This window comes from Polyodon spathula, chromosome 5 (genome assembly GCF_017654505.1).
Source record: "Polyodon spathula isolate WHYD16114869_AA chromosome 5, ASM1765450v1, whole genome shotgun sequence".
NCBI classification, from domain to species: Eukaryota; Metazoa; Chordata; class Actinopteri; order Acipenseriformes; family Polyodontidae; genus Polyodon; species Polyodon spathula.
In genome coordinates this window covers 27,541,786-27,559,366 of record NC_054538.1, presented here as the reverse complement: position 1 = coordinate 27,559,366, position 17,581 = coordinate 27,541,786, and the positions used below count along the sequence as shown (strand labels likewise).

General features: G+C 36.3%; 1 protein-coding gene across 2 annotated transcripts in view; it reads left to right on the top strand.

The window, feature by feature from the left end:
* Window positions 1-16,604, top strand: part of LOC121315787 (sodium/calcium exchanger 1-like) — a 169,168-nt gene extending 152,564 nt beyond the window's left edge. For both annotated transcript variants that reach the window (XM_041250197.1, XM_041250196.1), the window contains 2 exons: window positions 5,088-5,363; window positions 14,829-16,604. In XM_041250197.1, the coding sequence (XP_041106131.1) occupies window positions 5,088-5,363; window positions 14,829-15,205 (653 nt within the window). In that variant the 3' untranslated portion in view covers window positions 15,206-16,604. The remainder of the gene's footprint in view (window positions 1-5,087; window positions 5,364-14,828) is intronic.
* Window positions 16,605-17,581: the final 977 nt, after the last annotated feature.

The following is a 17,581-nucleotide window of genomic DNA, read 5'->3' as shown; positions in this document are numbered from 1 at the left end:
ACATTTGCCCGTTTTCCCATTGGAAATAGTGATATTTTGAAATATGGTCACAAAAGCAAAGTTTGTGGGGAATAATAGCCATTTTCTATACTTTTGAGGCATAAGCAATTAGGAAATAACACTTACTACCCAGGAACAAAAATTGTGTTACATAATGTTATTTGTCAAAGTTTCCACAACCGACAGCAGGTTTGTATGCGCTGCCCCACAGGATCATGCAGAGGGGGAGGGTATGTGATGGAGTGTATGTTCCTAACAAGAATTTGGAGGTTTTAGGAGACGACACTCCGTCTTGGTAAATTTGAGGCCATGTTGGTAAAGGTCTCCTAAATTGGATCATTAATTGCTAAATTGGTCTTAATTTCTAAATGTTGATCAGCTGCAACTGATAAGGACATGTAATAAAAAGACCATAATTGAGTTATTTGATGATGGGGGGGTTGGAGAGGACGTGTGTGAGGAGAAAACATAAGAACAAAACAGTGTGTGTTAAAAGAAGAAGGGTTTTGGTTGTGGTAAAAAGGCTTAGCCTGACCCACCACGGTTAGTCAGGGACATTATTCAGTTTAAGTCAGGACTCTTTGGGAACAGTTTAATTTAGTTTTGTTTGTTTTGCTTTCGGTGTGTAAACAAATCTGCATATGCAACCGCATTTTCATTGATGCACTGTGTACTGGATTTATTATTTATTGGAGATAATGTTGGGGGCTGAGAGCGATCATCTTGAAATCCTAAGGAATAAGGGACAGATGGAGACATTATTACTATATATATATATATATATATATATATATATATATATATATATATATATATATATAATAAGATATATATAATATGTGCTCTTCCTAGTTTGTTGGTTGTAATTCATGAAATACTGATGAAGTGAAAAGTTTTTAATATTTTTAGATGTTAATTCCAAAATAGTGCCAGCCTGCTTGAACAGGTCCTAACCTTTCATTAATTTTGACTCCACAGTAGAAAAAAAATAATCTAATCCCATATCGTTTTTACATGACATAGAGGCAAAGCAGCTGTATTTGCAAGCTTAGATTGCAGTGGACACTGTTCTGGCTGATTACCTACTGAGTAGGAATTAAATATATTGGTACACCAGCTGTCTACACAAGTCATAGATCTAGTCTGTCAATCCACAATGTCAGTATGATACATCTATGTTATCCACTTTGCCAGTGAGTTGTTTTGGACAGTGGTTACGATCTATTTAAGATGATAAATCGTGTGTATATTTTCAGATACAGACCTCTTTTTGAGTGACAGAGAGAGAAAGCCTGCATCTGTGTAGCTGGTTAAAGATCACCCATTTTTAAAGTGGAATGGAAGACAATTTCATTTTTGACTTCGCTTTCAAAGAAACTTAGACAATATATATTTGGCAAGCAGGTACTGCTAATCAGAACTCCATTTGAATTCAATGTTATCACCTTATAGGACATGTGTGCTACAATCCCTGACTCTCGATAAATTATATACAGAATAAGTCATCAAACACAGAGAGGTATGGTTAACCATATTTATAAAAAAAACATGGCAAAACAGTGTACACTGTGATAAATTCATAGTATAACCACGGTAAAAGCATGGTAACTTTGCAAAAATACTATGGTTAAATATCATGTTCCAGTACCTATTTTGAGGATTTTTCCTCTGCTCCACATTGACACATGCTGGTCTGTTGGCTGTTAGTGCTCTTATGTTACTGATGCTGAAAGATCTCCGATAATTTGCAGATTTCCCTTGGGAGGGAGTCATTCACCCCATCACTGAGGAGCGTGACCCCATTGAGTGTAGTGACACTGATATCCCAAAACTGCCACTGCGTTTAGTAACCTGGCTGACAGGAATGCTGAGACTAAAACATGTAAACTCTCTTGGAATGCAGAAACCTCGTTAGACCTCATTAGAACCTGTGATGTTATAACTTCTTGCTTATAATGGTTCAGCTCCCATTTCATTCCATCCAGGAAAATTTGAACTCATTCAACTCCCTTCTCAGGGGGGCTGAAGACACTCTGGTGTGCCTTGTGTCTTGTGTTATTGTTTACTTACAGTACTGAACACACATACAAATACTTGAAGGAAGACAATCCAATAATTTAAATGCCTGAGCAGGTGTTTGGTTATGAGAGGGGGTGACTGATTTATCCCCAGCTTATGAAATTAGAAAAAGACCAAATAGCAATAGCAGCAATAAAGAAAAACAGTTGCTCACAATTAACTAGAGATGGGTAATTTCCCAGGCCACACTAAACTGTTAAATGATTAAGGGCTCATCTTAATTTTCAAGCACAGTTATTTCGGTTTTGGTTTTATAATCCACTGTGACATCTAGAACAATTATTGTGCCTGCTGCATTGTCAGGAAACCTACAACTTTTCAGGGGGATTCTTCAAAAGTAAGTTAAGAAGAGTTGATACTGTACAAGTGGTTTCATATAAGGTAGGCAAACCTTCATCTTTGCAAAGAAAATATTTATTCTCCTCCCCAAACATTTGGAAGTCTAGACCACAGTTATTAAATTGTTTGTACATGAGGGCTGTGTATGATTAGTTGTCTCAAACAAATATAGTACGTGTACAGGAACTACAACTGTCCAGTTTTCAATGCAGAGTTTATGAGATGGCAATTAGCATATTATAGGTTAATTGGGCTGTTGGCACTGAATGATATATTTACTCATCAACATTACCTGCAAGACAGAGCCTGACAATAGTATTTGAGTTCCAGCAGACTTTTTATTTGATGTATTCAAGGGACATATTCAAGCTATGTCTTTTACTAGCAGCGATATATATCCATAGCTGCATCTAATTATGAGTGGCCTCTTCGTTAGTTTCAGAGCGTTGTAGGTTGTATGGGTTATCCAGGTTAAATATGAAGCACATTCTTATTTCCACACTTTGACTTTTTTTAAAACATTTCTTAGCCAGTGATTCTGCTGTATATACGTATGTTTCTACTGTATACGTTAGATCTATATAACACCTTTTTGGGGTTTACTTAGTTAGTCTTGGCTTTTTTTTATCATTGCTGTTTTTCTAGAAATGTGATTTCATCTTTATGGATGTAATGAGCTAAATGAGTAATTATTAGTGCAGAAAACAGGAAGACCATAAAGTCACAAAAGAAGACCTGAAATAATATTTGAGGGCTTTTTGAGGCCCACTCACTGAACCATTGTCATAACATATCATAACATTCAAGTTCTGAACCTTTTGACTGTAGAAGCACCATTAAAACATTAATAAATTTATAATTTTAGTTTTACAGCTATATACTAATTTTTTTCCAGGCAGACAAAAACCATCAAATGAATTTAGAGAATACTGTTTAAATCAGGGTCCCATCATAGGCACCAGGCACTTGAAATGTTGTACAAATTACATTTCAAAAGGGAGTAAACCTGCCAAGCAGTTTATGATCAAAACCTGAACATCACAGATTTAATTTCTACTTATCTGCTTTCTTTCATGAGGTATCTCTAAGAGAAACATACATACATTCCATCACGTGCATTACCCTCCTTCTGTTTCTTTTCCCATTCAAATCTTACAGCTATCCAGTGTTCTCTGTGTAGTGGCAAAAAAAGAATTGTTGGGGGTCCCCAAGTGGCTCACCTGGTAGAAGCACAGCTGCGTGAGGTGCTGGGTATCATACAGCACAGGTTAGCTTCCTGGCTGTGCGTGGTCGGTCTTCACCAGGGATTCCAAAGGGAGCGTTGCATTGGCTCTCGCAGAGGCAAAACCACCAGGGACTCTTTCTGCTCGCGCTACAGAACACCCACTGAACCTTCAGGTCTCCTGAGCTGTGTGGGGAATTGCTGTGGCGAGGGGAGAAAATCAGGTGTAAAATAATTGGACACTCTAAATAAAAAAAAGAGAAGAATGGTTAATGTGATACTTACATGGGCTGGGCAACTATCAGGGACATGGTTGTCTCAAATACAAATGCAATTCATTGAGTGTTTAGTTAAGTGAAACGGATGATTAACTAATAGAACCAGTAAAAACAAATAGAGAATTGTTTTAGAAAAAGGGCTTCTAAACACCTAATGTGATTGTCTCTTAATTGATAGATAGATTGATAAATGCTGAACAAAAATGTGTGTTAAAAAATGCCGGTTTTACTTGTACTGAGTGTTTTATTATGTAAGGAACAATTTTAGAAAATAGTTCCAATTACAAAGCTTTGATGTGGTTCTCATCAGTGTTACAATGCAGTCCTTGAAAAAGGTGTTTTTTTAAGAAAAAAGTACAAAATAAATGATACAATATTATATGTTTTGAATTTAAAGTGTTACAGAACAATGGGAATAACACTGTTTTTTGAAAAGATAATAAGAAATATTTTCTATTAAAAAAAAAACTAGAACCAATTAAATAAGTAATATAATGCTAAATTGTCAAAGCTTTTTATTCCAAATTGTTGTTAGCATTATTCTTTCAAGAAATCGAATCCATACCAAATCATATATAAACAACTCAAGCATTTGATTTAGTTATTTTTAAAATTGGAATTGGAATTGGAATTGTTGCTTTTTCCTTTCAGGAAAAAATGGGCTACCAAAAGGAGTAAAAAGCTTTGAGACTCTGGGTCTCTGAGGCACTCAAGTTGTTTGTTTATCATTTCATAATATGAACATGTATTTTACTCCTTTCGATAAATTACAGACAGGAGTAAACCTCTTACAGACTTTTTGAGAGAGCATATCTTACATTCAAGTTCAACCTGTACCATATGTTTGATTGTTCAAGTTTAGTTTTAAACAATGGCATTTCTAGACGGTGGAGTCACGCCACCACTCCACTGCCACTCAACCCTCCAACACCTAAAGCTTTTAATATGTAAACTACTTCACTAATATTTTATAGATGCCTAAAGATTAATAATTAATATGGCAACTGCTCAAAATGGTTTATAAAATATTTGACAGAATTTACTGTTGATTTTAAAATAAACAACCCAATACTAACACAGTATTTAAAATAAAAGAATGTGTAGAAAAAAAGTTATTTGTGTTTTTGTTGTTGTGCTTCTTTACATATTTTTCTGCGATTGCTTTACAGGTGAGGATGAGGATGACGACGAATGTGGCGAGGAGAAACTCCCTTCCTGCTTTGATTACGTCATGCACTTCCTGACTGTGTTCTGGAAAGTTCTGTTTGCAGTGGTGCCCCCGACAGAGTACTGGAATGGCTGGGCTTGCTTCATTGTGTCCATCTGCATGATTGGTCTCCTGACAGCTTTTATTGGAGATCTGGCCTCCCATTTTGGCTGCACCATTGGTCTGAAGGATTCTGTGACTGCCGTTGTGTTTGTTGCACTGGGAACATCTGTACCAGGTAGAAAATTACTGGAAATGTTGCTATTTTATTAAAAACCATAAACAGAACTATATAATATGCTTTAGGTTGTCATATATTATTTGAATTATTCAGCACAAAAAAGAAATGTTTTATTATGGACAGTTATTTAAAAGTTTTGTGAAGAGAGCCCATTTTCTTTTTAAAATGTCTTTAGATAATGATATATGTTTTGGTCACAGGTGAGCCTTCAAGCCTGATTGTTATCACTGCTCCCTGACAATGATACAAAAGATCCACCAGTAGTCCCCTATTTATTTACCAGTAGTGCCTGTTGTTATTTGACCTGACATTTTTAATTTGCGTTATATGTGGGCATAGAGCAGTGTTAACAGAGTTCTCTTTGTCAGCCAGACAGTAGCTCATAATAAAATATTTTGGTCATCAGACGATCAGTTTCCAGCTCCAGCGGATGTCTACAAGACATCCGCTGGAACCCCTGGTTTAACCTAACCACTAATATACTATCATACTTTTTGAGTGCTGACCATTACCAATATTTGTTCTGTATTTAAATTGTAAACAATCCATGTGTAGTCACACGTTTTCCCGTGTCGATATAAATTTTAGCAATTAAGTGGTGCAGAGGGGACATTTATTTTGTAGCAAGAAAAAGTGCAACCGTTTGATGCTTGATGGATTCGATTGCTGCTTCCTAAGCTAATTATGCTAAATAACACACTCTCTTTTCTGCTATATCAGTCAACCCCAAATTAGATTAATTTGTCATCCCTTGCAGTCGACGATAAAGAACCTAAAAACAAATGTACTAAGCTTAGGTTTAGGTAATGAGCGCCACAGCACAAATTCCAGTACGTACTGCTGACCGGCTCCACACTGGCAAAGAGAAAAAAAAAATGTATATGTTTCAAACGTACTGTAAACAAAGGAACAGTCTAAGCTGTCTGGAGAAGTTTCTAGAAAAACATGTTGAAGTACCATCACATGAAAAAAGTGCCAATGTACTATTCATTTTCCCTTTGCCTAGTCTGTTTTGTCGAGCATGAATTCCATCAATACTTAAAAGCTGAAAACTGAGGACTATATATTGTGTTGGTTGACAAGCACAGACACAATAAACAATCTTTTTCCCATCTAGCATAATATTTTTGTCTGAAAATGTTATGAAGATGTTTGACCATGAATAAAAACATGGAGATAGCTGCTGTTGTTATGTTTTACAGAGCATTGAACTATTGGTATCTAGAGGCCTACCGTGAGTGATTGACAAGCCAGTTTAATGTGGGAATCTAACCCAAACAGATTTGTAACAGTAATATATGTGAGGAGCAGCCGTCTATGCAATATGTACAGTTTCTGTAAGTCTATGGGAACTCAATGTTTTATATGTTTTGTTAAATTCAGCTTTACAAATTTACAAATGTGAGGGAAAAAATGATTTAATAAAAGTAAAAGATAAACAGTAATGTGACCACGCCCACTCCTAAAGAATATTCAAATAGTGTTCTCTAAAAGGTTAGTCCAGCTATTTTCAAACTGTAGCACCATAAATGGCTAAATCATAAAACCAGCCATTAAAGGGATCCGGCCGGCATAATAAAAAAGCCATTTCTATCAAGTTAGTTATTCAAGCAGCCAGGAGAATGCCCAAAGATTGTATCTCCCTTTACCCCGGCACAAACAGATGGAAACAGAAGATTATTATTGGAGTTACTCAGAAAGCCATTAAACCATAACTCTTCCTAAAACAACTGGAAAACACGGTGTGTATGTTTTCATTTCAACCCTGAGATACATCTAATAATCTGACTAGGCCTATTGTCTGAGTTTGCTTTTTATGTTTATTTTAAGTTGTCACTGTTTATTCATAAATCAGAGATAGCACAAGTGGTGACAATGTGAGCTTCCCTTCATTGCCCCACAAGCACACTTCAATGCATTAAATAATAGACACGTTCATTCTCTGTAGACATCCAGTCCTCAGACTCTCTTTTTGCCCAGAGCTAATTGTGACAATTAAGAGAGAGGGAGAAGGAAAGGGAGAGGGAGAGGGAGAGGAGTGGGGGGATTGGGTAAAATACAGCTATGAAATTATTAAACTGAATGAAACTTAATACACAGTCCCAATTTCAGTTTGTTCTAAGCAAATCCAAGGTTCAGTCCTATACCATACTGAACCTCCACTGACACCCTGTGCTGTGGAATTGGAAAATTCAGTTCAGCCTTTTGCGCATTTTTTATTTTTTTTAATAGATGCTTTTCTGATGATGCAGGATGTTGTTGTCACCCAAGACATCCTGTTGGATTTGATATTGTGTATATGTATATGATTTGATTGCTAGTGTTTGAGATTTAATTACTGGTAACCTTTTAGTCGGAAGATAAAGTTTGGTGAAATTCTAAGTGGAAGAGTGAATGTAGAGCAATATTTTACTTAGACGAATTTAGAAGTTAGAATAAAATCATCAAGGTTTTATCAACCTCACCAAAATGAAGAATCCTCCACGTTCACAAGTTTAATGCTTAAAGCATGCTGTCTGCTTTTTTCCTCAGTCAAAAATGTAACCAAATGTTTTCCACCAAGAATCTCCTCGACTCCTCTGCCATAGAAATCTGTTGCTTCTCTCCTTCCTTCCTCCTCAGGCTGTCGGTTGGCAGCTTCTCCTCCTCCTTGCCCTTGTCCCCCAAAAATATTTCAGGGGTTTGGGGCATCAGCTGTTTCCCCAGAGGTCCTCCCCTCTGTAGCCCCTCCTGATGACCCACCTTGCTTTGGAAAAACGCAGCGAATCCCACTACAGCCACCATACGAGACATGTGCAGTGTGGGTGCATGCATTCATGGCTAACAGGCAGGAGATGACAGTCAGGAGATTGAGATGGATTGAGATGGAGGTTATAGTTGATACGCTCCACAGGTGAACAGGTTTTATTTACATAGACACACAGACTACAACTCCTGTGACACTGGCAGCAATGGAAGTGCACGTAGTACGTACAGGGGAATGTACTAAAACAAAAATAAAACACAGTACAAAAAAATAAAATAAAAGGTACCGTGAAAACGGTGTGCACTACTCCTAATACATGGAGATCCCGCTTATTCACCTCGCTCTCTTTACCTTGGTGCGATCTACAATCACAGAACAAATCTTCTCTGTTAAATACTAAACAAACTCCCACTCCGGCACTCGCCCAGCCATCGCCGGTTTGGGTTTCTTTCTTCGGCTCCGACCCTGGTTTACCCTCATGGCGATCTGAGGAATTCAGCAAGATGTTTTGCTCTCTTTGTCTGGGTAGCATGGGCGAGATAGAGATAGAGAAGAGACCACTAGTGGGAAGATCCTTCAAACAAACCCCTAAAAATAAATTGCCTTATCTTTAACGGAGAGAGGAGTTTGGTTGGTTCCCTGGCATAATACCAATCAAAAAAGTAGTGGTTTAAGACAGGAACAATATAATTGTAGCTAAAAAGCACTGAATTTAACAGCGGTGTTAGAAGCCTAAACAAACTGTGGTGATTTAGGAAGCGTTAACTGACAACCTGAAGTCATGCAAACTGAGTGCTTTCCTAGTAAGATACCAGATAGGATTTCTTTCTAAAGTGCACGACAGGTAAGAGCTGTGGAATTAGTTCATCAGTTACAACCCCTTTAATATACACTGTGTGCAAGCTGTAGCAATTGATACTTTTTATGAAGGCAAATTAAGCTGTTCTAAAAAATACTACAAAGTATAATGAAGAATGATTACCGCTTGGCACAGTCTCCATGGAGCCTTTGAAAGCTGCCTTTTAGCCGAGCTTTCCAAGAGAAGACTCCTGTGGATTCTGGCTTTTGTGGCTAAACAGCTAAGAAAAAGTACTTGACAGCACAGTTAAATTGCAAGTCAAAATCTCTTCCAAGCTTGTGCTAAATGAAATAATTCTGTTTATATATATATATAAATATATGTTGCATGCTGTGAAATCAAGACAGCAGAAATGAGCCAAACTAAAAAAAAAAAGAAAATCCTTTCTAGAACGGTTTTTATTGTCATCATACTTTTTTGTTTGGTGGTTTTAATAACAGTGAATAATTACTGATAAATGCTGTTTGACGGGACTTTGGTGTTCAGGCTCAGATTATTGTTTGGAGCCGCACAAAGAGCAAGCAAGCCATTGTTTTGGTAATGTCATTAGGCTAATTCTCCACTGTACCTAAAATCTAATAAAGGCCCAGCAGTACGGGGGAATCAAATACTTGAGTCTTTCACAGTTGCAGTAATAGCTTTAAATAGTGTTTCACAGAAAGTGTGCAGTCAATTCCTAGTTTTAAATAAAGCTAATAGAAGCCGGTTGGCACAGACATGTCCTTAGGATTGTGAATGCATGGAAGAGACATGTCTGAATAGTGCCAGAATCCAGAAAGCTGGTATCATGATAAGCATTGGATTTAGGATGATGGTTCCTTTTTTATTATTTTTAATTGCTCCTAATACATTTAGATGCATCTAATACTAAGGATAGCAGGGATGCAAGTCCAAATACAAGTGTATTAACTATATGTAGTTACAGTGTCTTACTAGTGTAATTTACTAGTATGCACTGCATGCACTTAGCACACAAGTATGTGATTGTAAAAAGGGAACTCCATACATTGTCAACATGCATTTAACATGAAATTGTTTTCCAAATCATGTCATTTTGCAAGAAGTGCATATGTTAAATAATTATATAAATAAGTATATAATCATTGTCATTAATGGCTGCTAGCATAAGCAGTATATGCTACGCAGTGCAGTTTTATGGTTCGCCCTTCATGGTTGAAATGCATGGAATTTTTTTTGTTTCCTCAAAACAAAATGCTTTAGAGCAGAAGCTTGTAGATATACAAGGGCATACTGTATGATCTGAACATTATGATGATTACTTTTATATTCAATGTTTTGTCTTTTCTGGTGCTGATCCACTGGGATTGAATATACTGCACAGTGCTGGGAGGATTCATTTGGCAGAGAAGAGAGCTGTAATCATTATCCCAAACAGAAGCAGATTTGAAACTGAGATCAATGACTTCATACCCTTTGAGCCTGAGAAACCCAAAGAGCTGATAGAAATGACATTGATGGGACTGGTCTATGAACAGATTTGAATGAATTCGGTTAGTTTAAAAAAAGACTGTTTTGATGAACAAGCAGGTGCATACATATTTTTGTATTACTTAAAGAAAAAACACGTAGACTGCAAGCTACAGTATTCTTTGTTAATTAATTCAAGTATTGTGTGGTTATCTAAAGGCCTTTATCAGATGCAAATTAAAACAGACTGCAGATGCAACAGAGTTCAACTCCACTTTGCTATCAGGACCTAATATCAACACAACCCCTACAAGTGGCCCCAATATAATTTCCGGCTTCTTTGACAGTTTTCCCAAAGAGGAGAATTTAAAATCTAGTCTAGATTTCTCAAGGGTAGCAAATACTAATAGACCAGTGTTGCTTTCTTGTGTCTTTTAACATGCCCCACCTTTTATATCTATTATATATATAATATATATATATACGCCCTGGATTATATATATATATATATATATATATATATATATATATATATATATATATATATATATATATTGTAAATAGACATTTTAAATACACCTCATTTCATTTATTATTATTGAAAATGTAGGATTGATAAACTGTTTTGACAGTGAGGTTGATTTAAACATGTGCTGTACCAGGGTTGGCAGGCTGGATTGTGGAAGCCTAGCTGAATTTGATTCAGTAATCCTTGTCTCAATGCACCAGCTTTGCAGTCTTAGTGTAAATCTTTGTGAAGGCTCCACTGTATCTAAGTAGGTGTCCTATCCTAGGGCAAGCTGGGGCAATCAATATGTTGTGGTCATTTTCTAGTTCTATTCAAGCCTTGTTCCTTTAGTCTGTGAGGTATTTCATCTTAGAGTAATGGTTTAATGTTGAGTCCTCATCTCTTCAGTCATTTCATTATTTCAGTAATGGATATCAATCAAACAATGTTTTTCCCTGGAGTACAAGTTACAGAATATGTGTTGACTCAAGAGAACTTACTTATAGATTGTACATGAACTCAAGAATCATGTACCTCTGGCGCCATCATTCTCTCGTCTTGCTCTATATGAGTGGCAACATTCCATTTTGAATGAATGTTTTTTCTTAATAGTTTTCCAGCAAAACACTGTGGCAGGCTGGTGAGTGGATAGAAGCCCAGAGACAGACTGCAGTTCAAAAAAATAACTTTTATTATAAATAAACACAAAAATGAAAGGGCACAAGGGCCAAAACAAAGCGATTTAAACACAAAAAGAAAGACAAAAAGCAAAACTTACAAAAATAACAATTTCCAGGCTGGGCAATGCCTTCACTGGATTAACAAAAAAACAAAAAAAAAAAACAAAAAAAAAAAAAAAAAAAACAAAAAAAAACAAAAAAACAAAAAAACAAAAAAACAAAAAAACAAAAAAACAACCTGCTTCCTCAGCTCCCTCCTCCTAAATGAGAAGCAGAGGCCTCCTTTTATGTCAGGTGGCTGGGTGCTGATTGATTGTTAATTAACCTAATCAACTAATCAACCCCAGCCACCTGAACATAATAAACCCAGGCAGGTAGGGGAAATTAACCCCATCCCTGCCAATTTAAAAAGGGCAGAGCTTTGCTCTGCCACAAACACATATTATAAACATGTTACCATTGTTGTAATGAAATTTGAAGTAGTTCACCTGCCACAAGTCAACACAGTGTTTGAATTGTTCTGGAAGGATACATGGCAATTCCTTTGTGATTGCTGCCATCTCTTATTACTTCAAGGAACTTGGAGGTTGAAATCTATAGCAAAGACCAAAATAGAACATTTACTACATGTAATGCTTTTGAAAAAGGTAGCGGCATGTACACTGAATTCTTGATATGTTATGGATGTGTGTAACACACCTACATTTTCTAATGGAGTTAATTCAGGGTGAATCCATATTGGACCCATTCCACCACATTATGTTGACTGAGCTATTAAAACCATGGCAAGAATTGAACAGTTTGCAAATGATGAACCATATGAAGTAAAAAAAAAAAAAAAGTTTTTTACTGGAATGTGTATACAATTAATTAAAAAATAAATAAGTCACTAGTTGACCACCCAGGGACGCCAAAATGTATATAAGGTGTGTGTATATATATGTATATATACACACCTTATGAGTTCCGCATCATGTTGAATCAGAATTCCCTTGACAATAATCGACAGTCACACAACGTGTCAGAAATATAGAACAAGATTTTATTTAAGAATAAAAAGGGTGTACAACGAATCTAATATATCAGAAAGGAAAGGCTATTGGTTAGAGATATTCATGAATAGTATACAGTTCATTGATTTCTCAGTCAAACCATTACAGCGATCACAACATTATTAGCATGCATGGTTAATAGACTAATATTAACTATGGCTGATCACACAAAGTGTCTACTTTGTATTAGAATTTTCTTTTCTTGTTGTGATCGATATTTATATATTTAATATCAAAATGCACAAGAATTAGTTCAACTTCCCATTAAGAATGGAATCTAACATTCCACTAACTAATTTATCAAATTAGTTTTACCGTGTTAATTTAGTTTAGTCGTGAGCTACCGAACTGATGATATGTTATCAATTGATTCTATATTCAAAGTAACTCATAAATGGGGCAATGATCAAATTCTCTGTATTTATTAGGTAACTCCTTTGAGTTACACATTTCAACAAACAAAATAAATTTTTTGCACACTTTAAAACAGGAAGTTATATTCTATTCCTAGAACAATTTATCCATTATCTTGATAGCATAAGCTACAGTTAATTTCTCGGTCATAAAATGTTTAATATTTGATATGTTGAATACTTACCAATCTTCAACAAAGAAGTCAGTCTTCTTTGGTGATGAACACTGCAGCTTTTCCCATCTCTCTCAGTTTGAAGTTCCAATGAAAGAGGACGGTACTTTGCTTGAAGTACGCAATAAACAATAGTTCTTTTCAAAGGGAGGTATGTCCTTATCTCCAGCAGTCCTGCAACATTATCTTTGATTTGTTTAAAGGTCTTCAACTGGAATGGCCTCAGTTGATTGGATGCAAGTCTCAGTTTAAGGAATGCATTGCAATTGAAAAGTTCTGTGCTTTGTAAAAATGTTCTAGTTGCAATTCTTTCATATGGCTATGGGACCTTCCAGAGGCACAGTTGCTGGCTAGTTGCTTCAGTTTGTTTCGGGGTTGATTTCAAGCAGTGAAATAACCATCCCTAATCAAAAGTCACCCAAGCTCAGAGTGATGCCATGAATATGCACTGGAAAACACCCCTGCTATAAGCTATATTTACACACTAAGGTTTACCTCCCTTTGCCTTAGTCCCATATGGCTGTGTAATACCTGAAAAGGAGAGGTTGCATTTTACTGAAGTTGTCTTAAATAAATCTTTTATGAATGAAATACAAACACCAGAACACCTTTTAATACAAAAAGTTCTTCCTTCAGAGCAAACAAACAAACAAAAAAAAACGCTGCTCTAACTTCCCACTGCAGCAACAGTACATACAGAGATTCTGTGTCATGGGCAGAAAAGGCCATTGAGATTGTCAATAAAATCCTATGTCATAAAAGACATGATTAAATGTCATTAATCATTTTATATCCAGGACTTGTTGATACCTCTTGTAATATCAGCACAGAATTAATTGCCAGTTCTGAGAGACACGTGACTGTAAATCTTCCAAAAATCCCAGCTGTAAAAGTCTGACCAAAATAGATGCATTAATTGGTAATGCATTTACTCATGCAGCCACAAAGATGCATCTCACCTCTCAAAACAGGCGCCATTAAACCGAATGGATTAGGATGGCATCCCTGGATATCCTTTTTCTTGTCAATAATTGCATACAGTGCAGCCATTTTCTCGTTTAAAAAGCGGCACAACCTTCTCCCTTTAACTTGTTTATTGCTCAGGCGTGTAACCCAGAGATGCTCTGTGCTGGTCTCTGAAAGCATCTTTCATTGTCTTTTATTAGAGACACTTGAGGGTTTCAGGGATATCATATTGGCTTTTCTTTGAGGATAGTGCCACATGTACTAAAATGGTCAGATCGGATGTTCAGATAACTGTTCTTTAAACAGAACCCTTAAAAGTCGTTTATTTACTTACACTGAAAAATATTTTTTGATAATCTTTGGGAATATTGAGCCATAGAGACCAAATTAAGTAGAGTACTTGCTAAAATGTTATTCCGTACAGTATGAATGTGTGCTATGGCTCTGTCTTGAAAGGTGTTTTATAATCCAGGTTTCTTGCTCTGGAGCAATGTTCACACTAGGCTGAAAAACAAACTGAGACCAATCTGACTGTGTAGACTAACTCGGCCTTAGACCAGTTCAACACAACTCGCTGATGATCTCCTGGTCAGTTCTGTCTTTATTTTACTGACTTTGCTTACTTTTGTTTCCTCAGACACTTTTGCCAGTAAAGTAGCTGCCACTCAAGACCAGTACGCTGATGCCTCCATCGGCAACGTCACCGGCAGCAATGCTGTGAATGTGTTCCTGGGGATTGGCGTCGCCTGGTCCATCGCTGCTATCTACCATAACTCCCAAGGAAGGGACTTCAGAGTGGACCCTGGCACCCTGGCTTTCTCTGTCACCCTCTTCACCATTTTTGCTTTCATTTGCGTCGGGGTGCTGATGTACCGACGGAGACCTGAGATCGGGGGGGAGCTCGGTGGCCCTCGGACTCCTAAGATCCTCACCTCATTACTTTTTGTCAGCCTTTGGCTCTTGTACATTCTCTTCTCATCTCTAGAGGCTTACTGCCATGTAAAGGGCTTCTAAAGAACAGTGGAAGTTTCAACAAGAAGCAGAAACAACAACAGCAAAACAGTAATTGGAATGCAACTTTTAAAGGGGGAATTCTCTTTATTAGTTTTGGAAAGATCTCAAAAGGATGTCACCCATGTGTAGAGGTTCAAATAAACTCATCTTCATCAAATCCCTATTGAGAGACCATGTTTTATAGAAGATGCACGTTGAGAAGAAGCCAAGGATGACTAGAAGACCACCTGAAATGTAATTACTATGGTTTCACAAATAAGGACAGGTAACAAAAAAAAAAAAAGGGTTGCTCATTTAGCATGTCTGTTGACCTCTTATGGTAACAAATTTACAGAATGAAATAAAATGATTATTGGATTCCCTGCCCACAGGGTATTGCATATAAAAGCATGGATGCCCAAACCACCACTATTGCATAGAGATGCAGAATTACACACTATCATCTTTAGGCTTTCTTGCTTTCAGTATGTCACAGTGATAAATGTGGTGCTTACTGTGTTAAGTGGGTGGAAAACCGACTAAGAACCATAGATGCTGCTGACAACCCTACAGTTTTGAATACATTGCTTCATCATTGGTTTAGGTGGTTTAGTTACAGTTAATCAAAACAGCTTTGTAGATCAGTTGTTTAAAAACAAAAAAAGAAGAAAATGCTGTTATTTACTTGTAGCATTTCTTTCTTTCTTATCCTCCACCATGAACTACAGCAGCCAGTTTATTCAATCTTACAACCTTTTATACATTAATTATTTATTTTAGTATTTCTATATGGCAATTGATGAATTATTTGTAAGTGGACAAACATTGAGTAGTAACAAAAGAAAATACATTTAAAAAGGACCACTTTCACAGTAAGCTGCTTTCCACAATACACTGAGGTACATGATGAAAAATGTGCAATACAAATGTGTTACTCCAATGTTGTCCATGACACCCTCACCTCCTGCTGCTACTAATATAGCCAGGCTGCAGCAGGATTCTCCAGCCTGCCCATGAAACCATATAACCTGCCACTGATACAACACTTTTAATACACTGGTAAATAGATACCACCCAATCTTTACATTTATTTAGCTTCTTTTTTTTTGTTTAATTTGCTGGTATGATGACATTTATTTTACATACACAGGATGGGGCAAAACAGAGTGCCATAGGTGCAAAACACTAGTTCATTCACTGAGGGAGATGCTCAAACCAGCGGTTGAGAACACATTGCACTGACTTTGGTGTCTGGAATGAGTTCAACCATTGTGCTTGATTTCAATATGGCAAGAGTGTATGACAGTCAATCTACACAGAGAAAGTGATAAAGTTTACATAAAATATTGTGACCTTGTGGACATTTGATAGGACCTCTGTGTACTATTGTGCCCAACATTTGCCCCATCCTCTGTGTGTGTGTGTGTGTGTATATATATATATATATATATATATATATATATATATATATATATATATAGAGATAGAGAGAGAGAGAGAGAGAGAGAGAGAGAGAGAGAGAGAGAGAGAGAGAGAGAGAGAGAGAGAGAGATAATGGGTAATCAGGAAATAGGCAAATGTAAGCATTACATTAGAGCCAATTAAATCGATTTGATCAAATTTGCATATTTCCCAATTACCCTTAAAGGGTTTCCTATTCATTGCTTTTCATCCCTTAAAAGTAACTCAAAATTAAAAGATACTATTTTATATATATATATATATATATATATATATATATATATATATATATATATATATATATATATATATATATATATATATATATATATATATATATATATATATATATATATATACACACACACACACACACACACACACACACACACACACACACACACACTTCCACTCAAGAGTTTATAAACCCCAATGGAAATTTAGAATTTCTAGAAATATCTCAAAAACAAAGAATTTTAGAAAAAATATATTTTGGAGCAAAAGTTTTGCTTTGTGAATGAGGAAAAAGTTACAAGAAATAGATGTCTAGAATTATTTATTTCAGCAATCTTTTTGCAAAATTCTAAAAATGCTAATTAAAAAGTATTAGTTCTGAAGAAGATTTAATGTGTACTGTGGATCGTTGTTGTGTTGGAACGTCCAGTTGTGCGTTAAACCAAGTTTTGTAGCGGAGGGTTTCAGCTGATTTGTTAGTATCTTTTGGTATGTTATGGAAACCATTTTACCATGTATTGAAGCTAAATAAACAATTAGAGGAAAAACAGCCCCATAGAAGGAAATTACCAGCTCCATGCTCAACAGTAGGTATGGTGTTCTTTTCTTTGTACGCCTCACCACACTTTCTCCAAATGTAACAACTATCAGCATGACTAAATAGCTCAATTTTTGTTTCGTCATTCCACAAAACCTTTGTCC